At 40.3% G+C, this 26,147-nt stretch overlaps 1 protein-coding gene across 3 annotated transcripts; it reads right to left on the bottom strand.

Moving 5' to 3' along the window:
- Window positions 1-576: 576 nt before the first annotated feature.
- Window positions 577-25,966, bottom strand: DHX58 (DExH-box helicase 58). 3 transcript variants are annotated; one of them, XM_060776802.2, is made up of 13 exons: window positions 25,781-25,962; window positions 22,135-22,326; window positions 21,813-22,014; window positions 19,887-20,077; window positions 14,940-15,056; window positions 14,679-14,805; window positions 12,104-12,295; window positions 10,686-10,942; window positions 8,339-8,488; window positions 8,011-8,172; window positions 4,131-4,321; window positions 2,907-3,003; window positions 578-1,550 (listed from the first exon to the last, which is right to left on the bottom strand). In XM_060776802.2, the coding sequence occupies exons 2-13, from the start codon at window positions 22,300-22,302 to the stop codon at window positions 1,353-1,355; spliced, it is 2,052 nt and encodes a 683-aa protein (XP_060632785.2). In that variant the 5' UTR covers window positions 22,303-22,326; window positions 25,781-25,962; the 3' UTR covers window positions 578-1,352. The 3 variants fall into 3 exon arrangements, with proteins under 3 accessions (XP_067325358.1, XP_060632785.2, XP_060632786.2); XM_060776803.2 differs by having other exon boundaries at window positions 22,135-22,313; XM_067469257.1 differs by lacking the exon at window positions 8,339-8,488 and having other exon boundaries at window positions 577-1,550; window positions 25,781-25,966.
- Window positions 25,967-26,147: the final 181 nt, after the last annotated feature.

Below are 26,147 nucleotides of genomic sequence, written 5' to 3'. Positions count from 1 at the left end.
ATTATGACTTTATTTCAACAATAATATATATATAAAAAAAAACTGTAATAGCAGAATTCAGCATTTACTGTCTTTCAGGTACATCTAGTTTTAAAAAATACAAACAGGAAAGACACAACATGTCAGATAATGTGAAAGATATGGAATGTGGAATGGACACACCCTTTAATTTGTCACCCCTAAAATAATTTCAAGTTAAAAAAATTGAAATTTGATCTGATTCCTATGAAGTGCTTTATTTGAAACTAGACCCATCTGGTGAGCCAAATATTAATTGTAGGTAGATGCACAGTCCTATTATCAAGAAAAACAATCATATTCCCTATAGACTACTCTGCTGTATCATGAAGTACTCTTATAATATTTTCTGATTTTCATGATACTGAAATCTAGTGCTATTTAAAAATTAGGTTCTTGTAGGTTTTTACGAGCTATAGGGCCATGTTCTAGAGGCATTTCTCCTGACGTTTCGCCTGCATCTATGGCAAGCATCCTCAGAGGTAGTGAGGTGACCTCACTACCTCTGAGGATGCTTGCCATAGATGCAGGTGAAACGTCAGGAGAAATGCCTCTAGAACATGGCCCTATAGCCCGAAAAAACCTACAAGAACCTAGTGATTCCAGCCATGAAAGCCTTCGACAAATATCTAAAAATTCATTTATATAAGCTGCATCTGTAAGCACCTAGAAAGGAATGTCACACACACTAATACTGAAGTATAAATATTCAATGGTATTTCTGTACCTGCCTATGTATGTAGTGAAGCTGGGCTGGCCATTGTTGAGAATGCTGTGATTGGCCTTTTCCTGCATGGCAGGGTGTTAGAGTACAAGGCCCTAGTGCTCCCTTCAAACTCTATGATTTTACAATCATGTTATTCCATCTGCAAGTTCAGAAGGGTTGGTTAGTGTGAGTAAACTAACAGGAGAGGCTCGGCTCACACCATGCCCCAATTTTTATGTTTAGACTGGACTACTTCACCAAACAGGTTCATCGTTTTGGTGCAAGAAAGGTCAAAGAGCAGGGTAGTCTGGCGAGTAGACTACTCAGATGTTTCACACCTATTTTCATTTCCAAAGTGTCTCTTAGTTGCTTACCTTTTTTCACCCCTAAAGTGTTTTTTAGTCTTTAGACTGTAAAGAGAACCCAGCTTGTATAAGCCAAGATTGCAATTAAGTGACGGAGAGGGATTTCTCAAACTAAGCACCATTTCAGGGGCCACATGGACTGTAACAAGTACTGGTAGATCTGCCCACTCAAGTCAAGAAGTAACATGCCTGGTGAGCCCAAATTATGGGGATTGTTAGGGAAGATAATTATTCCTGTGATGCATTTAATGTTCTCTTCCATACTACTCCTCTTGGGTATCCAGTAAGTCATTGGCCTTGCAATATTCAACATAATCAACATAATCAAACTCCTTGATGTCAAAAGTTACTTTACTCCATTGTTTGAAGGTCCTTCGACCATCTGGTGTTTCCACCACAAAATTTTTAATAGAAAGCATCGGAAGTGTGACATGCTGGAAGATCATTTCCATTCCCCAAGCCTGTAGAAAAAGAAACAGGACAGGTAAGTTATTTACCAGGCTCAGCCAGGTCTCGCTAGGCTACAACAACTACTAACTCCACCAATTATAGAGCCAAAAGTCTTTGGCAGATGGTTGCCTAGGTATCTTCAAGTTTTTTTTTTAATCACTATTTCAAAATGACAAATCAAACCATCTCACTTTTTATGTGAAGGAGTCGTATGTGCAAAGGATCACTTTTTATCCATTGTTTTTTAAATAGGGTGAATAATTCTGTTATTATTTATCAACATCTTGGCCATGTATGATCAGTGTGGGCCCTTAATTAGCTGAGTTCAAGCAGACTTAATTATAAGAAACTTTCCTAGATACAATATATACAGCTACAGTGATAGTAAACAGAAAGACCCATGACTTACATAGCTACATAGCTGCAGCTGTGGACAAGTCTACATAGGGACCACCAAATGCAGCGCCCAAATGCGAATCAAGGAACATGAAAGGCACTGCAGACTACTTCAACCAGAGAAGTCAGCCATAGCAGAGCACCTGATGAACCACCCTGGACACAACATATTATTTGAGAACACAGAAATGCTGGACCACTCTAACAACCACCATGTCAGATTACACAGAGAAGCCATTGAAATCCATAAGCATGTGGACAATTTCAACAGAAAAGAGGAAACCATAAAAATGAACAAAATCTGGCTACCAGTATTAAAAAACTCTAAAATTACAACAGCAAAACAACGGAGAGGAAACAACCAGGGACAGCTAATCACCTCTGAACAAAAGATTGCCCCAGGCACTAACAAGCCACACCAAAAAGCTGTAAGGCCATCAAATGCTAATCAAGGTGGTCAGTTGAAACATTCACACCTAGCTCCAACAGACAAGAGTTCTTTGTCCCACCCTGGACACTCCACAGATATATAAACTCAATTTTCCTAGTTCCAACAGACCTCACAACCTCTGAGGATGCTTGTCATAGATGCAGGCGAAACATCTGGAGAGAATGCCTCTAGAACATGGCCATATAACCCAAATAAACCTACAACAACCCAATTCTTCTCCTTGTTTTCAAGTTCAGTTCCTGCTGCCCTCTGCATGTTATTCTCTTCAATTATGCAGCGATACTACTTACTTTTCAAGTGATATTACAATGCTATTTTTAAAAAATTGTACTGTGACTCCAGCAGGAATTCTTCCACTCTAAGATGCACTTTTCTCCTGATATAAACATCTCTAAAAACAGGATGCATCTTAGAATTGTGGGTGACATATATAGCCCTTTTTGTTGGTGGTGGTACTAAAATTATTGTGCATCTTACAATCAATTGCATCTAAGAATAAAAGAAATATCATATCACTCACCTGCCCACATGTGTTGCAGCTGATGGAACTGCCTGGTTTCCAGTCCTTGAACTGACGAGCAATCACAACATTGCCAAGTGATTTTCTATAGTAAAACCTACATTGAAGAAAGAAGACAGTGAATTCTGGATGGCCAAACTTTTTAGTCTGTGTATGCATAAAATATAGAGTTTGGGATATACTTGCCTTATAAGATTACCCCTCTTCCAATGCACACCAAATAAAAATTTAAAAAAACATCAGATTTGATTTCAATATGGTAATTTTCCTATTACCATACCTCCTCTCTGCTTCTCAGATTTTGCACATGCGTGCCTGCACTGCTTCACTGCAGTCCTCAGGAGTGAGATCTGAGAGGCAGAGAAGGAGGTACAGTAATAGGATACAAGGGCGGGTCAGATGGGTGAAAGAGGCATGTTCTTTTTTCCATACCCGGGCATCCCGAACGCCTGCGGCCTGCTCCACCCTTCACTTACACCTTCCCAGTGAGATCTCCCCTCATCTTGTTATCGGGACTGTATTAAGTCACTTCTTTCCACGAATCCTGGTGAGTGGATTTTTTTCTACCATATTTGTATAGCGCCACCCTTGCTGCTTTCATATTGTCGCCGCATATGGTGGGGATGTTTTTGAGCTCCCCCCACCATATGCGGCAACTGCAGATTCTCCCGTCTGGCTCGGAAGTTTCAGCACCTGCCCTATAAGATGACACCCATTGTATAAGGTGATCCCTGACTTTTGAGAAGATTTTCCTGGGTGAAAAAGTAGTCTTATATGCCAAAAATTACAGTATATAGAGTAACAAAATGATTGCAAAGAAAGGAGTAGTCTTTTCCACCCATTTTTTTCTTTTTTTCATGGCTTCAGCAATTTTGGAAATTTCACATCTTTATTAGGCAACACATCTTTGTATGCAAAAATAATCTGAATAATGAGCTAGAGAAAAGTCCCCTTCCTTCTATTCTGTGCACAAGTGTAAATCCCGGAAGCAGGAAACTATAAGTTGGAAACTGGTTCTCCAGATATTGTTGAAATGCAGTACTTCCATAATCTGTGCTGGCTAAAGCTGATGAGTGTTAGATTTCAGCTACAATTGCCTATATAAAGATTGCAGATGAAACTGACAAGAGAAAAATATATTTCTTGCTTTAGGTTCACCCTTTTTTACTTTCAATTATATCAGAGTCAAAGCATGATGATTCCAACTATTATATCTTTCCTCACCTGAAGTTTGGGTTTATATTTACATGGTGCATTTTCTCAATTTTGCATAGGTCACTCCCATGGCAAACTGCTATACTGCAGTTGAGGCAGTAGAGGCGTACACTGTCTGGAGCATGGAGTTGGCGCCGCTGTTTGCGTTCAGCATCTCGCACTCTGTGGTTGACAACAGCTTCAAGCTGCAGCTTTTCAATCTATAGGAAGCAAGAAGAAAGTGGTTGTCTGTTGGATATTAAAAGTTGGCGGATCTGACATGGCAACACAGTGAGAACTGGCTAGGAATATGGCAGTAAGGCATTTGTTCCTTCTTCTGCTTTAGGAACCTTGTATGCACTCTTCTAAGCCTGGAAGCACTGCACCCAAATACAGCTACATTTGCATTTTGACTGGTGGATTTGATGAAAAATGCTAACTCTAGGAATCTCTGGGTGCCCTGGCCTTTGAGTGCTCCAGTTGGAGGTCAGCTGTGACCAGCAGTGCTGTAGAATTTGAAGACACACAAATGGAGGGTGAAAGAGAAAAATGTGCCAAGAGGAAGGCGTGTCAAGTGAACCCCGACTGGGAGCACCTTCCACCTGGAAACCAATGCCCTCACTGCGGGAGAAAAAATAAACACTCATGCCCAGCGTTTATTTTTTAATTTTTAACTATTACATCTGGCCTGGCCATAGGTTTTTAAATCTTTGCATGTTAGTGATTATATGTGATTTATTTAATTGCATCGCTGTTATTTTTTGTTTATTGCTTTCTTGTTTATTGATGTGTTGTTGGGCTTGGACTCATGTAAGCCGCCCCGAGTCCCTTGGGGAGATGAAGGCGGGCATAAATAAAGTATTATTATTATTATTATTATTATTATTATTATTATTATTATTATTATTATTAAGATGCAGATCAAGAATACAACTCCACAGTCACCTATGGACCCACTGCACACTGCACACTGCCCTTGGAAGACAATCCTATTCGGACAACGAAGTAAAGTGAGTAAGTAACAGAGTACAGAATCAATAATTTCCACAAAGGAGGGAAGTTGGACTCCTGCTCAGTTGCAAAATTAAATAACCCATGTTGGACGGGCAGGTTTTCCTGAGGGTGATGATATTACTCCGAAATGGAAAGGAAGTGTTTTAAAATTAGGATGTTACCAGTGGTAGAAGTGAGACTACATTGTATCATTCAAAAGGGAGTAGACTACCAAGGAATAAAAACTATCAGATAGAGTGTGGGAATTTTATAGATTTTTTTTTTTGTTTCTTTGAGTGTGTTTCATTTCTGTTTTTTTCTCATGTTGAGTAGTCCTTTAGTTGTAGTCTTACAGCTGGAGATACTTTGTTGTTCTATGGTCTATAGTTTTATGTCTAAAATCTGCTGCTGTGTTTTATCTTGATTTTTTTTCTAGAATAAAAGGAACTTAATACAAACATATTATAATGGGGTGGGGGGGTGGGGTTTCAAATTTGGGTGAGGCTTCAAGGTGGGAAGTTGAGTAGAGATGCAGGAAAGGTTTCAAGGAGAGAAGGAGCAGAAATTAGAAAGGAAGGAGTGTATTAACATCTGGATTAGGTTTTAAGATCAGGAGGGGAGGACACAGATCAAGGATCAATTTCAAAATATGATGAGACTTTGAGGTGGGAAGATGAAAAAGTGAGAGATGAAAAAAAGTTGTGAGTGAGGTTTGGGAAGGCTTTAACAGTCTAAAAGGTGAAGCAGAGAAGAGTCTTGATCTCCATCATCTGTATGAACTGCCTCTCTTTTCATGATCTTCAGATGACCTGCTCCCAAAACATGAGAGTTTGCAGATATTTTCAGTGAGATAGTGGTGGACCCACTGCCTCCACACCTATTCAACGACTGCCTTGTTGATCCTATTCATGGGCCAAGATTCTAGTGGCTCACATATATTCCTATTCCGAACCAGTTAGTAGCTCTGTGAGACTTCAAAAATCTAAAGAGGCACTTTAAAAAATCCTTCTCTTCATGAGTGGCTTCTCCTAATCTATTTTTCTGAAATAGTCTAGAGCAGGGGTCCTCAAACTAAGGCGCAGGGGCCGGATACGGCCCTCCAAGGTCATTTACATGGCCCTCGCTCAGGGTCAACCTAAGTCTGAAACAACTTGAAAGCACACAACAACAACCATCCTATCTCATCAGCCAAAAGTAGGCCCACATTTCCCATTGAAATACTAATAAGTTTATGTATTATTATTTTTTACATTATTCATATTCCATCCTTCTCACCCCGCAGGGGACTCAGGGTACATATACATAGCAAACATTCAATGTCATAGACACATAGCATATATTCCAGCTTCTGGCCACCAGGGGAGCTGTCGCTTCACCATCCGTTTGTGACGCTGATGAAGTACTTCCTCATTCTTTGCATACTTCCTGGAGATTTTTATGGCCTTGTAAATCAGTTAAATTATATTTCTTAAAATTGTTATTCATTTTAATTATTGTATTGTTTTAAAGTGTTTTTTGCACTACAAATAAGATATGTGCAGTGTGCCTAGTACTCGAAGGTAAAACAATAAATACATTTTGATCCCATAGGACCTAGAGAATGCCTTAATGTAGTGAAAATGTTCTCCATTTCCCTTGGGAGTGCACTTAAGGGCATTTAAACAGTCACAGATATGACCATGTGGGAGAATTGTTATCTGCAAAAAAGTAATTTGTTTATTTTTTCTGCTATAGCCTTTAGTCAAACTAATGTGGAAGTATTTTATACCACTTCAAAGCACTGCCTGAGGGATGTCTCAGCAATGTTACAGCATATATGTTTACCACGAGAAAATAGTCAGGGCTGAATTATATCCATCTGATTTTATAATTACAAATGTATTAGATTCAACTTATCAGATCACTGGTACTTATTTATCCTCCCTCATCTTTGATTTTTTCTCCTTACCTCAAATATACTGACGGGTGTATAGTAAAGGTAAAGGTTTCCCCTTGACATTAAGTCTAGTCAAGTTAGACTCTGAGGGCTGGTGCTCATCTCCATTTCTAAGCCAAAGAGCCAGCGTTATCCGTAGACACCTCCAGGGTCATATGGCCGGCATGACTGCATGGCGCGCCGTTACCTTCCTGCCGAAGCATTACCTATTGATCAACTCCCATTTGTATGTTTTCGAACTGCTAGGTTGGAAGAAACTGGGGCGAACAATGGGAGCTCATTTTGTCCATTGATTCGAACCACCAACCTTCTGGTCAGCAAGTTCTGCAGCTCAGTGGTTTAACCCACTGCACCACTGTGGCTCCTACACCCCTGTGTAGGGTGTATACATATCTATTAATTCCTATGAGCATGCATGCATGCGCGCTCATGCTCACGCACAAGCTGTACTCGCCATGCCTTGCTGTGGCCAACCTTTCCTCCCTCATTCTTCCCTTCTTTCTCTCCTTCCTTCCTTCTTTTCTTCCTTCCTTCCCTTTTTTTCTTTTCTTCTCTCCTTCCTTCCTTCTCTACCTCTTTCTTTCCTTTCTTTCCCTTTTTCTTTCTTTTTGAGTTATGTGCATCTCGCAAACACACACACACACACATTTATTTATATAAACAGAGCAAAAATATGTAATCTCCAGCTCAATTTCTCTATCATTTAAAAATATGAGATATTAAAATGTGCACATTAGTAAACACTTTTTTTTCTCTTACAAGCAGGCACCTCCAAACCCGAATCTTTTTTCTTCTTTTCTTTTACCCTTATTGCCAAATCAGGCCTACTGCAAGTATGTCATATATGGGCCAGTGTGACAAGATCCAGGTGCTTGGGAAATGTTACCTTGCAACCCATCATTCATCAGTTCATGTATCTGTGTGGCTTCCACTAGTCAGCCTCATCTCATGCTGGTGTTGACTAATGCAAAGTCTTGTTACCTTCTTGCAATACTCATGTTGAGGCATCTGCTGAACCCGTTTTATAGCCCTTTCCATCACACTCTCCAGGTTCTCATTAAGTTTCTCTCGGCTCACTTCTTTGCTGTTGGTTTTGGCCAAAACAGAGCAGATACTGTTTGGAGCACGGGCACGGCCCCGGGCCTAAAGAGATGAAAAAAGGCAACTTGTTGGTTCATCCCGTTATCCAGCCCAGCTATTCCTTAGCATATTACCAGGCACAGCCACACAATTAACCCAATAATTATTCCATCTTCCCCACTGCAACCATATTGCTTTTACGGTTTCCTTGAGAGTAGGTCTGACTGACCTGCATCATGGCAATCTCGTTTGTCATCAGCCCGTAACGGACGATAATATTACACTCGGGGACATCCAGCCCCTCCTCTGCCACGCTGGTGGAGAACAGCAGATTGAGCGCTCCTTGGCGGAACTTTTGGATGATATTTTGTTGCTCTTGCTGAAAGGAATGGGGATAGAGATGTCAAGAAGTTCACACCCTTTCCCCATAATCAGCTATAGAAGGAAAACCAAAAGTGTCTCTTTAGTAGAAGCCTTTTTTATGGTAACGTCTTCCTATGATATTCCTCCCTCGATGAGGTCTAGGGCTTGGCCAAGTTACTTGTTTGGAAAACAACTTCCCAAATCCCTAGTCAGTGCAACCACTAGTTGTGTTGGCTGGAGTACTCTTGTGCAACTCTGGTTTTCAGAATACTTTTTCATTCTGCCAAGCGTTTAGGTTGGCTTAAAAATTAATCTACAGTATGGAGTCTATGATTTCATTATTGTGAATGTGGTTATGGTGCTTCCATCCTTACTGTTTTGATGTTAGCATTTTATCAGGATTTTTTCCCGGATAACCACCATAAGAAACTATGGTGGCAGAAAGGCAGATTAGAAATATTCACATAAAAACATGAATTGGCTACCTAACAGACTGGACCCTACAGCCTGTTGAGATGTTTTGAGAAGTTTTGAAAATTCAGTATCAGTGTTGGAATTATGCAGCTATCCAAACCTTGTTAGACTGCAGTTCCCATCAACCCCAGCCAAAATAGCTAGTGGTGAAAAATCCTGAGAAATGGAGTCGAACAACATCCCATACCATGCTCTACATCAGTGGTTCTCAACCTTCCTAATGCTGCAACCCCTTAATACAGTTCCTCATGTGGTGGTGACCCCCCAACCATAACATTATTTTCGTTGCTACTTCATAACTGTAATTTGGCTACGGTTATGAATCGTAATATAAATATCTGATATGTAGGATGTATTTTCATTCATTGGACCAAATTTGGCATGAATGCTGAATACTGGTGGGGTTGGGGTGGGGGAGAGGCTGATTTTGTCATTTGGGAGTTGTAGTTTGCTGGGATTTATAGTTCATCTACAATTAAAGAGCATTAAAGAGAATTGAACCACGCTTGGCACACAGAACTCCCATGACCAACAGAAAATACTGGAAGGGTTTGGTGGGCATTGACCTTGAGTTTGTGAGTTGTAGTCCACCTACATCCAGAGAGCACTGACTCAAACAAGGATGGATCTGCACCAAACTTGGCACAAATACTCAATATGCCCAAATGTGAACACTGGTGGAGTTTGAGGAAAACAGACCTTGACATTTGGGAGTTTTAGTTGCTGGGATTTATAGTTCACCTACAATCAAAGAACATTCTGAACCCCACCAATGATAAAATGGGGCCAAACTTCCCACACAGAACCCCCATGGCCAACAGAAAATACTGTGTTTTCTGGTGGTCTTTGGTGATCCCTTTAACACCCCCTCGCGACCCCCCCCCCAGGGGTCCCAACTCTACATGGTGACTGCCCTTGCTCATATCACCAGGAAACTCCCTCCATTTCTCCCCTGTCTTCTTGAGGATGCATATTAAGAGATGAACCAGCATTTCAGTTTGCTGGTAGTCACATCTGTCAGTTAGCTACAAAGCTAGGAGGATGTTAAGGATGGATCCAGTAAGTGATGAAGGATGTGTGGGCTCTATTTTTATATTTGTCTTCCCAAATTAGTGGAATTCATCAAAGTTTATAGCAATTTTTAAAGGGAGAGATGTTATTCTGAGCAGCATAAAAAGGAAGAATAAAGTGTTGTGCCATTTTTATGATTATTTTAGTGTAAGTTTTCATGAACTATTACCTACTTCTTCAGATACACACAGTCAATGAAAGCTTACACTGAAAGGAACTGGTTAGTCTTAAAGATCCCATAGGAGTCTTTTCAATAATCTAAACTTTAGTTCATATTGCAAAGTTCAGTTTATAACTATATTTAACATCCTAGTTATCCACACTTACCCCAGACCGACAAGTCAAAGGTTCGAATCCGGGAAGAGCGTGGATGAGCTCCCTCTATCAGCTCCAGCTCCCCGTGCAGGGACATGAGAGAAGCCTCCCACAAGGATGATAAAAAACATCAAAACATCCTCGTGTCCCCTGGGCAATGTCATTGCAGACGGCCAATTCTCTCACACCAGAAGCGACTTGCAGTTTCTCAAGTCGCTCCTGACATGGGAAAAAAACCCTAGTTTTTGTGGATTCCATCCTGTAACTCTTGTCTTTCTATGCTTTACTCTCCTCCTTTTACCTACAGAATAACTGGGAATCAAACTCACATCTTTCCCATTTGTTAGACTTACTTGTGTCATGTGTTTAATCTGGTTGCTGTATCCAGCCCCGGTCAGAAAAGCAGCCTTGATCCCAAGTTCACGCAAAGCCTGATTGTCCTGTAACCATTGGTGAAGTGAATGAGCACTCTGGCGTGTCTTAGTGAACACAATGCCCCGTGAGCCCTTCAGTTCTTGGAATTGCTCTTGAAGTACTTGCTGCAGTTTTTCAAGCTTGGGATTTTCATTGCTTTTGTCTTGTGCTAAGGCCAGCAGTTCAGCCCTGTTTCCTGCAAGACAAGACCCATATGTTTCAACTACAGCTGCGGAGAAGTACATAGGCAATCTCTCTTGAACTTATATGAATATATGCAGTATACTCCCAGTGGCGCAATGGATTAAACCCTTGTGCCAGCAGGACTGAAGACCGACAGGTTGGAGGTTCGAATCTGGGGAGTACACAGATGACCTCCCTCTGTCAGCTCCAGCTCTCCATGCGTGGAGATGAGAGAAGCCTACTACAAGGACGGTAAAAACATCAGAACATCTGGGCATCCCCGGGCAACATCTTTGCAGATGGCCAATTCTCTCACACCAGAAGCAACTTGCAGTTTCTCAAGTTGCTCCTGATATGGAAAAAAACCCTAAATATAGAACATATATTAATGTATAAGTCTAGAAATTTTAGTCAAATAATGACACACACACATAAACAAATAAACAAAAAAAAACACAAAACCCTGGATCAATTTATTCACCAGTTACTGTAAGTATTGTAGCTTAACTCTTATCAAGAAAGGAACCACCTCCTACTGCTGGATTAACCATTAAGCAAAAGAAGCACATGCTTGGACCATCAAGAGAAAGGGGACACCACAGGAATGTATACAAATATATATGAGGAACCAAAGTCCTTTAAGTGCTTATGGCATCTAAAAGAATTGACCACCCTCAATATTTATTTATTTATTATTTACTATATTTGTATATGGGCGATGCAGAGTGGTTAACAATAGCAAAATTCAATGCTTAAAAATATCATAAAACACAGTTAAAAACAATTAAAACAGTAGCATAATAAACAGTCAATATAAATCAATAAAATATCTCATTCGTGTCTCATAGTTAAAATCAAGATCCAGTCTCATCATCCAATTGTTCCATATTCCTATGTTCGTCACACTGCCTATTCAAATGCCTGCTCGAAAAACCAGGTCCTCACTTTCCTCTGAAATGTCAACAGGGAGGGGGGGGGGGCGATCTAATATATGTAGGAAGGGTGTTCCACAGCTGAGGGGCCACCACTGAGAAGGCCCTGTCCCTCGTCCCCTCCAAATGTACTTGTGACGCAGGGCCTCTCCAGACGATCTTAACACCCTAGCTGGTTCATAGGACCAGTTTCATGCTATCATCCCACAAACTGCATCATTATTCCTACTATCAAGACTTACTGTGAAAGATCTCTACCAGATGGCGCTCAGCTGGATGATGTAGGACTTTCATGGCATTTTCCAGTACATAAAACTCATCCAAAGCATTGAAGGCATCAATCATGCGGACAGTGTCATTGATCAACAGTGCATCATTATATTTACGGAGGTGCAAGGCACACACACGAGTCTTTTGGCAAAATTCTTTTGCACCTAGCAATATGAATATGACAAAAATAATCACATTATCCTTTTGTCGATTCCATACATTGTTTCAGAATTATTTCCTCATAATAAGTTAATGGATTGTTCACACAATTCTCTGGAAGAACATCTGAAAAGAAAGTGTGTATTTACCATGATTCAATGCTATAAAATCCTGGAATTTGTAGTTTGATGAGGTACCAGAAAAGACTAAAGAACTTGTAAAATGACAACTCCCACAATTCCATAGCTTTGAGCCATAGCAGTTAAAGTGGTGTCAAGCTGCATTAATTTTACAGTGTAGATTCACCTGAAGTTACAAAATTCTGAGCTTATAGCATTTTAGAATTTTTTATTCTACTTTCCTGCCTGCTGCATAACACTAGATGGAATTGTAATTGTTTAAAACAAGTTGGGAAGGGCAAATTGAAAATTGGAACTAGGAAAGTAATTTCCGGATGCTGGTTCATCTCTCAGTCTGGGTTTTCATTATGAGATATAGAAGGTCCTACAAAATTTAAAATTCTTATTCTCTCATACTCCAAATTACAGCTTTTCCTGGTGAATGCTGTGAGCAGAGAATGGGGAATGATGAAAGTTTCTCAGAGCCATCCCTGAAGTGGCATAATGTAGTGTCATTTTTTTCCTCAAGCTCTTCTGGCTCTAGTAGCATTCCCAGGGAAACCAGATTTGGAGCAAAAATAATGCTGAACTCCCGACAGGATTTCTGACTTCAATAATGTTTTATTTCTTTCTCTTGATAATTTCATTTGACATTAGTAAATATATTTTGATTGACTGGGGCAGTGTCATGCTTGACCTTTGATTCAGTTGTCCATAAAGAGCATGGTATTAAGCCACAAGAAGAGTTTTGCTGAATCAGACCATAGGCCTATTTAGGGTTAATTTGCTGCTCCTACTGTAGACATCTAGTTGCTTGTAGCAAGTGTATAGACAAGACATGTATTTATCCTTAAAGAAAACTAGATCTAAAATAAAATTGTGAGAGGAATTCTTAAATCTAGAAATTAATGGGAAGAGTGACATTCTGCAGTTTAGTGCTTTCTAATGATAAGTCGATGAGAAAATCATGTGTATTAGCCAAAAACATCGCAGAGGGAGACTGGTAGCATTTTTTCTTCATTTAGCTTTCTGTTGTTCAGTTTTTCTTTAATGTATCAATACATGGAATGGATCATGATTATTAATTATTACTAATGTTTAGGGTTTTTTTCATGTCAGGGGTGACTTGAGAAACTGCGAGTCACTTCTGGTGTGAGAGAATTGGCCGTCTGCTAGGACGTTGCCCAGGGGACGACTGGATGTTTTACCTTTCTTGTGGGAAGCGTTTCTCATGTCCCTGCATGGGGAGCTGGAGCTGCAGAGGGAGCTCAACCTGCTTGCCCCGGATTTGAACTACTGACCTATCAGTCAACAGTCCTGCCGGCACAAGGGTTTAACCCATTGCGTCAGAGGGCTCCATTTGTTTGATGAAAGTAGTAATATATAAGGTTTCACTCTTTCTTTCATATTTAATATATTTTGTATATATTTAGTAGTTCTATTGCATTTTTAACAAGGCTGTCGACTTATTCAATAAACTTATTACCAGTTACAGGTTGAGAATTCCTTATTTGGAATTGCAAAACCCCAAATTGCCCACATGAGTGGCTGAGAAAGTGACACCTTTGTTTTCTAATGGCTCCATGTACAGAAACATCATTTCATTCACAAAATCATTTAAAATACTGTATGAAATTATCGCCAGGCTGGGTGTATAAGGTGCATATGGAACATAAATGAATGGCATGTTTAGACTTCAAAATATCTCATTATGTATGTATATGCAGATACATGTATTCCCACATCCAAGAAAGAAAGACATTTAAAACACTTCTGGTCCCAAGCATTTCTGAGCAAGAATATTCAACTTGTACTAAATTAAATATATAAATTAAATATAGATTATTCTTTTGTATTATTTTTCAGATTATATTTTGAGATGCATGGAATTCAGAACTGAGTGTGATCCAATCAAAGCTACTTTCTCTGCTATCATCTTGGTGAGTGTCCCTGCAGCAGACACTCTCCTTGGGATTGTTTTATATCAGGGAGGTTAATTGTGCAGTTCTTCAGGTGTTGTTGGTTTGCATTTCCCAGCAGCCTTTCAGATATCTAGCATGGCTAGAGGTGATGAATGGAGTCCAATAATATTTAGATTCTAACCGTTTTACCTAAAGCTTCTAAGCCTTCCTGTTCTACTGTAGTTGTGATACCTTCCTGTGAGGTATAGCATCCTGTCATTTGAAGTAGGAAAGCACTGATATCAAAAAAGGGGAAAATCTGTCATTGGGGATACATTTTTCCTTTCTGTTTTCTGCCACATGCTTACCATGCTTCTCAAGCTCCACAACCTGTTGCTCAAAGGTTTGAGAACCAAAATCTGTAGTCAGGCTTGGCGAGTCCAGATAAGTACAGATCTCGGTCATTATCATCTTGAGCTGTTGTCCAAAAGGATCCTGAAGAGGGGAAATGCCAAATCAGGATGAGTAAAGGAGTAACATGGGTTTCTGCTAATTTGATCAGAAATTAGTCGCATCTTGTTATTGTTTCTCTGCTCCATTGATGTTTTCATAGATATAGAGGACCTTACCCGTAACCTTGGATCAGACAGGTCATACTGCTTCTTTGGCTGTGGGATGTGAGTATCAAGGTAGAATTTATATTTCTCAGATGACATGATTTTTTCAGTGTCCAGGTTGGCACAGATCTGTGAAAAGTAATGTCAATTGCATAAACATTTCAGCTACAGAACAAACTCATTATTAGGTTTAATGTTCTCTTATTGCCAGCAGAAGAAGCTCCCTGAAGGCAGGGAGGTCAAGTGGCAGAAGGGGGAGAAGGAAAGACAGATATGCTGTGTGATTTGCTGATGTACCTAATATTTATTAGAATTTTTATCTCCAAAGTCAATGTAGAGAGAGCATTTGTCTAATCGCATCTCCCTATACAGACCATCCTGGGCACTGTGGAGGCCCTCGTTTTGATCCCACCTCCCGTCATAAGCATGGCTGGTGGGAATGAGAGAGGGAGCCTTCTCCGTGATCGCTCCCTGCCTCTGGAACTCCCTTCCGAAAGAAATAAAAATGGCTCCCATTCTTCTCTTTTAAATACCTACTAAAAACGCATCTTTGCACTTTGACTTATGGGGAGGAGGAGGATTAAAGCACTTTAGTAACTCCATTGAAAAGCAGGTTGTCCTATCTGTATTTCATGGTCGTTATGGTACAGTGAAGAGCAACCAACAGCCAAATGTTTATCTATTTTTTAAATTGTGCTGACTATGATAGATATTTTATTGTTGACCATACTTGTTTAGTGATTCATTGTTCTATTTCTATTTTGATTTTTCATTTCATTTGATTAATACAAAGCTATTATTATTCCATATTATGTTTATTGTTGTAATATTTTGGTATATGCCGGGCAATGTATTTGCCTTTGTATGTGTAAACTGCCCTGGGTCTGCCAGGGGAGATAGGGAGATCTAAAAATAAAGATGATGATGATTAGCATTTTTGGATGAGCACTGAATCCTGAGCTAGATCACTCTAAGAGAGATTTTACCATTTCACAGGACACTAGAAGCTGCTTTATGCCAAGTGAAGCAATTTGTCCCTCTAACCTGGTAGAAGTTTGACTGATGAGACTCTCTGGCATCTCCAGCAGACATCTGTCCCATCGCCTGTTATATGACATCTTTTAAACTGAATATGACATTATTCTGGCAGTCTTTGATATACAAACTGCATTCAGTATCACTGAGTTATGTTCTCTCTTCCACTTTCCCTGCCTCTGTGAAATAAGTCTTAATTTGCAGCTGACAGCAACTTCTCCTTAAAAATGGGGAATCTCATGAGTCTGAGTTTCATGGATTTTCATTTCCCAGCACTCATAAGGGTCACACTTCTTCAAAACTTCTATGTCTGTGTGCATTTTTTTTCAAAACTAGAAAAGGCTAGTGTTTTCTTCTACGTTCTTTTAAAGGGGGCATGATCAGAAAAGCATCCCACCCCTGCATTGTTATCCACCTTACTAAACCACTTATCCTTTAACTAGTTCATGTAGTAGTCTTTCCTCCACCCCTCCAAAATTAGTCTGCTGTTATTGTTGTTGCTAGCTATTATTGTTACGTTGTTTTATGCTGTCTTAATTGTTTTTGCTTTGTTTTTAATTGTATTCTGCCTTGTGCTTGGGCCCCATGCAAGCCACCCCGAGTCCCTTCGGGGAGATGGAGGCGGGGTAGAAAAATAATGTTCTTCTTCTTTAAAGCACTGCATCTTGTGCTTTAAGAATTATTGTTCCTGGAGGCTTTCTGGAGTGACAGTTGTCATGTATGAAAGTGGGGGAAACAGCCAGAAGGACTACAACAAATTATTGGGAAAACATTGACCACATGTTCTAGAACAGTGTTTTTCAACCTTCCTAATGCCGCTACTTCATAACTTTAATTTTGCTACTGTTATGAATCGCAATGTAAATATCTGATATGCAGGATGTATTTTCATTCACTGGACCTAATTTGGCACAAATAGCAACCAATACACCCAAATCTGAATACTGGTGGGGTTGGGGGAGGGGTTATGTTATTTGGGAGTTGTAGTTGTTGGGATTTATAGTTTATCTATGATCAAAGAGCATTCTGAACTCCACCAACAATGGAATTGAACCAAACTTGGCACAAATACTCAATATGCCCAAATGAATATGCACAAATCAATATGCACACAGAACTCCCATGACTAACAGAAAATACTGGAAGAGTTTGGTGGGCATTGATCTTGAGTTTTGGAGTTGCAGTTTACCTATATCCACTGTGGACTCAAACAGTGATGGATCAAACAGTGATGGAACAAACTTGGCACAAATACTCAATATGCCCAAATGTGAACACTGATGGACTTTGGGGAAAATATACCTTGACATTTGGGAGTTGCAGTTGCTGGGATTTATAGTTCATCTACAATCAAAGAGCATTCTGAACAATGGAATTGAACCAAACTTGGCACACAGAACTCCAATGACCAACAGAAAATACTGGAAGGATTTGGTGAGCATTGACCTTGAGTTTTGGAGTGATAGTTCACCTACATCCATCGTCGATTCATCGATTGGCTATGTCTGGTGTACGAGGTTTAGCCCTCAAATGGTTCAATTCATTTCTCCGGGACCGGAGACAGAGGGTGGCGTGGTCAGGCCAAAGCTCTGAAAGCTCCTGCCTTTGCTGTGGAGTTCCCCAGGGTGCTATCCTCTCGCCCCTGTTATTTAACATCTACGTCCGACCACTTGCTGGACTGGTGCGGAGCTTTGGCCTAGAGTGCTACCAGTATGCAGATGATACCCAGCTACTCTTGCATCTCGAACCTGGAACAACTGCGATTCCTGAGAACTTTAAGCTGTGTTTGGAAGCAGTGATGAGTTGGCTATGAGCAAGCAGACTAAAAGTCAATCCTGTAAAAACTGAGATACTCTGGCCCGGCCAGCCGCCAGAATTAACCCAGTCTCTGCCTGATTTCGATGGGGAAGCTCTGGTTCCGTCTGCCACTGTTAAAAGCCTTGGGGTTCTGTTGGACTCATCGCTGACGATGGAGGCCCAGATCATTGCCATAAGTAAGCAGGCCTTTTTTCATCTTCGCCAGGCAAGGAAATTGGCATCCTACCTTTCGGTAGAAGCATTGGCAACGGTAATCCATGCAACAGTCACCACGAGGTTGGACTATTGCAATGCCTTATATGCTGCCCTTACGAAGTCAACGACCCAGAAGATTCGGATGGTCCAAAATGCGGCAGCCAGGCTGCTAGCGGGATCATCTATAAGATCCCATATTACACCGATTCTGCAACAACTGCATTGGCTACTGTAGTGGAATCTACCTTTAAGACGACAAGGCCGAAGCCTGCATGACAGTAGCTGTCACCTTGGAAGGCAAGCAGAGACAGGAGGAGGAGTCAAGCCGACTCCTGATTGGGTATAGCAATTGGGGGAGGAGTCGGTTAAGAGAGGGAAATAAGCTGCCAGCTTTTGACAGGGAGAAAGAAGTGTCTTGACATCAGACACAGAAGGATGAAATCTTAAGATAGGAAGCTACAGTAGGAATCTGACAGGGAAAGAAAGTTTTAAGTGAGCCTTTAGAATAGGGAATAAGCAGCAGACAAGGGCTAAGGTTACTGTATTGATAGGATCAGTAACAGAAAGACTTGTCTGTTTATACTGAGGAAAAGTATAAGAGAGCTTATTTGCCCTGTGGGAGAGACAGATAGGGATCTGTTCTCAAGTGATACTGTGTCTAAAGATAGAGCAGTGTGTTTAAGGAATCTCACAGTTGATAAAAGCTTTACTGTCAGTGAAACTACTTGTTTAAGTAACTAAGTCTCTACAACTGAATTACGCTTCTGTACCCCTCATGCTATGAGGTGATATTTGTTCCAAGTTCAATAAACTCTTTCTAGTTCACTTTTAACTGGTGTATGCCTCAGTCTATCCATCTCCTCAGAACTAAGTCTGTCAAACCCTTTAAAGTCCAGTCATCCAGTGAAGAAGCAATAGAAGAATCAAGAGCTCAAACACACCTTACCTACAACACATTCACACCTTTGGTTCCTCAGGCCAATAGAAGCTGAGGTGGTGGCAGTTATATCTACCAAGAACATCGGTCATTTATAATACCTTTTCATCCCTTGCTTTGGTAGCAGAGGTGGGATTCGTTGTTCCCCCCTGCCCCAGATATCCTCTAAATTGCGCTATAGCTACCAATAGAACATCGGATCTCTTACAAGATACTGACCCTGACATTTAGAGCTCAAAATGGCCAAGGACCTTTATATCTTAGGGACCGCCTCATTCCTTTTCCCCATCAGTGGTCACCTCGATCCACCCAGGAAAATCTCCTCTACATACCGGGTCCTAGGGAGGCACATTTGGAAGCTACAAGGCGTAGAGCTTTTTCGATCTATGCTCCAATTCTGTGGAACTCATTGCCTCCATATATTAGAGCAATGTCGGAATTGCGACCTTTTGTAAAGGCGCTCAAGACTTGGCTGTTTGGTTGTGTATTTAAGTAACGGGATCAAATTTTGCCATAGTCACTGCTGAATGTTTTTATGTTGAATGTTGAATGTTTTTATGTTGAATGTTTTTATATTGAATGTTTTATATTGTGTATAAACTGTTTTAAATTGTAAGTCGCTCGGAGCACCTTGGTGGAGAGCGACTAATTAAGAAATAAAATGATGATGATGATGATGATGATCCAGAGAGCAGGAGGAGGACTTTTAGTGTGAGGATTTGCTGTCTGTTTCCAAAAAAGAAGAAAAGGACAGGAGGAGAGGTCTTCAGCCTTTTCTCCCAAAGAGGTTCCTAAGACCCTCAGAAATATGTGTCTTCTGACCCCTCTTTAGTGACCCCTCTGAAACCCCCCTTGTGCCCCCCCCCCCCAGGCTGAGAAACACTGCTCTAGAAAGTCATGCAAAAGCATAAAGGAAAGAGACAGTGACGTCAATACCCCAATATGTGGACCCAAATTTCTTCCATGAGGCTCACCTGCAAAATGTGGTCCTGTGCTCCCTCCAAGGAGTTGGCACCTCCTGTTCCCAGTGAGGCTGTGAGCCCCAGGATTTGTGGCAAATTCTTCTGGCCTTTCAACTTGTGTTCCAAATAATGTTCCATAATCTTGTTGTAGGTGGTTTCTTTGTGTGTGTGATGACATTCGTCAATCACCAGTAAAGAGAAATCTGCATAGATATGTAGAAAAAGAGTCTAATTCTGCATTTGTTGTCATTGCTATTACCACTCTTAATAAATTAACACTGGACATTTCAAGGAAAAGGCTCTCAGGGTGGCTTATGAGGACAAATTTCTGACAAAACAGACAATTATAAAACTCAATCAGAATAATTGGTGGCAGCAGCTAAACGCAAAAGAGCATATAACTGACAGAGTTCAATAAAAAGAATAATGAAATATATGACAATAATGAAATAGATTAAAAAACCACTTAAAACTGTCAACACAAAGGGTCCAATTGAATTTACTGAGGAATAAAATAGAATTCCACACATGAGGTGCTACCAATGAATAGGCTTTGCTTCTATTTATTGCTAAAGTCATGGCTTTTAATAATGAACCAGAGTACAGAATTTCCGGTGTTGAGCATGAACATGCCTCAAGCACTCTAATTAGGTTATTTGCCATTCTTCATAGCAAAGGGTGCATCTGCACTTTAGAATGAATGCAGTTTGGCACCACTTTAACTGGTGTACTTCAATGCCCTGAGTCCCCTTCGGGGTGAGAAGGGTGGGATATAAATGTAGTAAATAAATAAATATTTTTATGTCTCTGAATTAAATAGCCCCTAGCAATTTTCCATTACGTTAAATTTACCCTTAACTTTATGGGGCCATGTTAAACCCTGACTTCCATTTTTTGTCTTACTTCTCTTTAGATCCTTCATGCTGAATCCTAGACTGCATCTTCACTATGAAATTAATGCAGTTTGACTCTGCATTTACTGCTATGGCACAATGCTATGGGATCCTGAGAGTTGCAGTTTGGTGAGGAACTGCATTCATTGACAGAGAAGGCTACAACTACAGCTTTTATGATTCCATAGCATTGAACCATGGCAGTAGCATCAGCCTGCATTAATTCTACAGTTTAGATCAATGATGGGCAACCTTTTGAGCTTGGTATGTCAAAATTTGCTAAAAACCTGAGCATAACTTGGGTGGGGTGTCAACTTCGAGGGAAAAAAAAACATAATTTTGCAGTATTTATAGTTTAAATAAGAAAAATGTATATTCCATGCTGAGTTATGGAGTGAATAATGCTCAAACGTGCAGATGTTAAAGTGCTGACACGCATGTCATAGGTTCACCATCATGGGTTTAGATGCATGATTTTATTTCCAATTTTTAATTCAGATGTAGCTTTGTCTCTACCTCCACCATCTTCATTCCAGGTATTGTCTCTTTGTTCCCATGATCTATCCAGTCAGTTGTACTTTTAGAAGTTCTTTTGCTTTTTTGCCAAAGGGTTCAAGTGCTTCACCAAACTACAAACCCCAGGGTTCCATAGCATTGAGCCATGACAGTTAAACTGGTGGCAACCTGCATTCTTCAGTGTAGATGTGCCCATAGCTCACTTGAATCTCATGTTTACTTTTGCACAAGACAGCACATGTCTGGGAGCTTTGGGAATAGAGGCTTGAGCATCATGGGAAACAGGGTGGAGTAGACAGCAGATTTGTCTGACGTTTCTCCCTTTTCTGTCTTTCTCTTCTGGTATGTGTATATGTGTGTGTGGCGGGGTGGGGGTGGGAAGAGATTTGTTTATAAATGCTAACAACTCTGCCAAGGAAAAAACACCCTCTGTTGTTGCACATATCAAATCATCAATTTCCTAGATTGAAATATAGCTCCCTTGGACTCAAAGCACCATTGTCACTAAGCCTCCACTTTAGATACCCACCTGTCAGATCCACATGCATCTCCTCATCTTGGTTGTCGAGGGCATTTTGTAGAATCTTTGCTGTGCATATGATCAAGTCATTCCTTTTTACCACATCTGAGAAGATCATTTTCTGGACACTGTCACCGCTGATGGCTTCAATGTCAAAACGATTCTTCAGGAAGCTGAATTCATTCTTTATGTGCTGATCCACTAGAGGCACCTGGCAAGGGAAGAGTGCAGAACAGAAATACCTCCCATCATCAGGAACTGCTTGGTCTCCAGCTATTCCCCCCCCCCCCCCCCGCCTGCCCGCCCCCACCAACATCAACTGATCTCTTACCATGTTGACTAAAACAGCCACTTTGCCCTTTGCTTGGCTTTCCAGGTGCCTCTTGCAAACATAGGCAGCTGCTCGGGTTTTTCCTGCTCCTGTTGGCAACCATATGATGATATTCTTGCCTTCCAAGGCAGGTTCAATTACTTCCCACTGATATTCACGGAGCTCCATGGTTTGAAGTCCTGGAAATCAGTGCTAATAGTATGAAGAAGTGTAAGGACCCATCAGTTCAGCACAACCCTCAACCACAATACATTCCTCTATGTCTCACAAAGCTTTTTTGGTTTTTTAAACTCTGTAATTTCTAAGAAGACTGGATAGATCATGGGAACAGAGACAAAACCTGGGATGAAGATGGTGGAGATAGAGACAAAGCTACGTCTGACTTAAAAATTGGAAATAAAATGGTGCCGACTGTAAACCGCCTTGAGTCGTCGTCAGGCTGAGAAAGGTGGTATATAAATACGGTAAATAAATAAATAAATAAATAAATCTACACTGTAGAATTAATGCAGTGTAGAATTAATGGAAGCTGTAGTTTTAGCTTTCTCTGTCAAAGAATGCAGTTCCTCACCAAATTACAGCTCTCAGGATTCCATAGGATTGTGCCATAGCAGTTAATGCAGAGTCAAACTGCATTAATTTCATAGTGAAGATGCAGTCTAAGATTCAGTGTGAAGAGAATTGTGGAAGTAAGACAAAAGATGGAAGTTGGGGTTTAAAATGACCCCACATCGTAGGGGGTACATTGAATGGAATGAAAAATTGCTAGGGGCTATTTACGTAATTCTGGGAAATAAAAATATTTATTTATTTTCTACATTTATAACTCACCCTACTAACCCCAAAGAGGACTCAGGGTGGCTCACAACAAAGGCACAACAACAGGACCATAGCAATTTTATCAGGGGACATATATTAGTATGACTGTGTCAATATATTTGGTGCCATTTAGATGGGTATGGCAGCCAGCCCAAAGTTTTATGTAGATAACTGGAGTGACAGAATGTTCCTCAAGATATGGACACTTAAGAATAAAATATTAAATAAATAACATTTGCTCTCAGTTTTTATTCTGGATTCTGGTTAAACTCAGGACCTAAGTATACTCATCCCTGTTTTCCAGAACATGATTAATCTATTTATATATTGATTTTGGATATCTTGTTTTTAATAACTGTTTTTAAATCGTGTAGTTTATCAGTGGATTTTAATATAAATGTTATTGTATTATCGATGTTTAATTTTATGGTTTATGTCTAAATGTCATTTCATGTTTATATTTTAATTTGGTTAGGTTAATTAGGAAAGCCCCTACTTTGGAAACTTTTAAAAAGAGTCTCAAGACCTGGCTCTGCCATTGTGCTTTTGGAGAATAGCCACATAATTTTATGCTAGTGTTCCCCCAACGTTATTGTCCCAGGAGTCCCCCCCCCCCCCCATGTACGTAGGTTTGCTTATTTTCCTATCTCTCTCTGAGTTCTCCCTTACAATTAGTTCTGCCCCCTTATCTCACCTGGGGTTTTTAAAAACATTTTATGTACATGCAGCTCACCCTCTGTCATTTTGTTATTATGTTTAGTTCCTATGTTCTGTGTATATTGTTTTATATGCTTTGATGTTTTATTTTAATGTTATGTTGTTATTTTATTGCAATTTGTATTGTTATATTGTAATTCTTGTTTGGGCTTGGCCCCATGTAAGCCGCTCTGAGTCCCCGTTGGGGAGATGGTGGTGGGGTACAAATAACGTTTATTATTATTATTATTGTATTGTCGAAGGCTTTCATGGCCGGAATCACTGGGTTGTTGTAGGTTTTTCCGGGCTATATGGCCATGTTCTGGAGGCAATTTTTCTCCTGACGTTTCGCCTGCATCTATGGCAAGCATCCTCAGAGGTAGTGAGGTCTGTTGGAAGTAGGAAAAATGGGTTTATATATCTGTGGAATGACCAGGGTGAGACAAAGGACTTTTGTTTGCTGGGGCTAGATGTGAATGTTTCAGCTGATCACCTTGATTAGCATTCAATGGCTTAGAAACAAGAGGGATCCTCTCACCTCTGCAGGAGTCTACTGTGTACCATGCAGCTGTGGACAAGTCTACATGGGACCACCAAACGCAGCGCCCAGACACGCATCAAGGAACATGAAAGGCACTGCAAACTACTCCAATCAGAGAAATCAGCCATAGCAGAGCACCTGATGAACCAACTTGGACACAGCATATTATTTGAGAACACAGAAGTGCTGGACCACTCTCACAACCACCATGTCAGACTACACAGAGAAGCCATTGAAATCCACAAGCATGTGGACAATTTCAACAGAAAGGAAGAAACCATGAAAATGAACAAAATCTGGCTACCAGTATTAAAGGACTCAAAAATCACAACAGCAAAACAACAGAGGGGAAACAAACAGGGACATAAAATCACTCTCAACAAGGGATTCCCCCCGGGCATTTCTAAGCCATTGAATGCTAATCAAGGTGATCAGCTGAAACATTCACATCTAGCCCCAGCAAACAAAAGTCCTTTGTCTCACCCTGGTCATTCCACAGATATATAAACCTATTTTTCCTACTTCCAACAGATCTCACTACCTCTGAGGATGCTTGCCATAAATGCAGGCAAAACGTCAGGAGAAAAATTGCCTCCAGAACATGGCCATATAGTCCGGAAAAACCTACAACAACCCAATTATTATTATTATTATTATTATTATTTAGTTACATGTTATTGTTTTGTTATTATCTTTTGGTTTTTACATGTATGTACAGCATTGAAGTTTGCCTTTATAATGTTGGAAACCACATTGAGTTCCCTTCGGGGGAGAAATGCGGTATATAAATGTAGTAAATAATAGTAATAATAACATACTGTTTGAAAAGGACATGTGTATGCAGTTCAAAGGAATTATAAGAAACTGCCTGGTTTGTTTCCACGTCAGAAGCTAAGCTTTGCAGCTCTGAACGAGTCAGTAGTTGGGTGGGAAGAAACTTCACCCATGAATTATAAAATAGCTTGTGGTATCCTGAAAGAACAACTAACCTGTGCTAGTATACACTTTTGTTAATAGTCTCCTTCATCAGATGTATGAGAAATTAATTAGTAGAAACCATTTGTCTTTCTGTCGCATTCTCTAACCCTCCCATCACTCTCTTCCATACCAAGACACAATGGCATTTCTAAGGAAAGCTCAACTTTAGACAAGATAAATCTAGATTAGATCAAACTAATGAATGATAATAGCAGTCACAAACATTATGTTTTTTATCTAGCTTTCTTAAAATTAAATCATCACTATTCATGAAACCGGAGCACCCCCCCCCTCTCACAAACAAACAAACAAACAAAACCCTTGGTTTCCAATCAGTCCTAAGCAAATTATTCAAACTTCAATGTTGTTTCAGCAGTTTTACCTTGGAAGCTGCCCTTTAAACCCATCAGATTAGCAATTCTTATTACCCGCTTGTCAATAAGAAAAATACATACAAGCAATCTTTCAATATCCTATTGACTACAGTGCAACTTGATTCACTAACAGTTATTGCTGACCTCAACATATTACAGTAGTTTAGATACGAGTTTTGCCTACAGCAGGTAAGCTTTTACTTTTCCCCTCTCTTTATTGTTAATTAATTACAAATACCTCTCCGCCTTTAGTTTCAGTGCCTCTTGTATGTTGTGATGCTGTTGTTTCTGTTTTGTTTCTTCTCAGCCTCTGGAGAAGTTTCCCACCCCTCTGAGCCTTTTACTGTCTTTCCCTTCTAGCCAGAAAAACGAAACCTAGAAGCGGCTTTGACAGTCTGGGAGCCCCAGGAAAGGGGAATCTCGACAGACGCAACTGCAAGACATGTCAAATCTCCTTGTGACAGAACCAACCACAAGATTTCCTGCCCCTAGAGACCCACCAGTGAAGCAAGAAGCAAAACAAAAATTCACAGTCATATGCAGAGGAAATCCCCATTGTGTCCAAACAGGTCTTTCTGTGTTTAATGAGTCCAGCCATATCCAAA

This window comes from Anolis sagrei, chromosome 5, assembly GCF_037176765.1.
Source record: "Anolis sagrei isolate rAnoSag1 chromosome 5, rAnoSag1.mat, whole genome shotgun sequence".
Lineage (NCBI taxonomy): Eukaryota > Metazoa > Chordata > Lepidosauria > Squamata > Dactyloidae > Anolis > Anolis sagrei.
The sequence above is the reverse complement of the archived record's forward strand: the minus strand, read 5'-3'. Positions and strand labels throughout refer to the sequence as shown.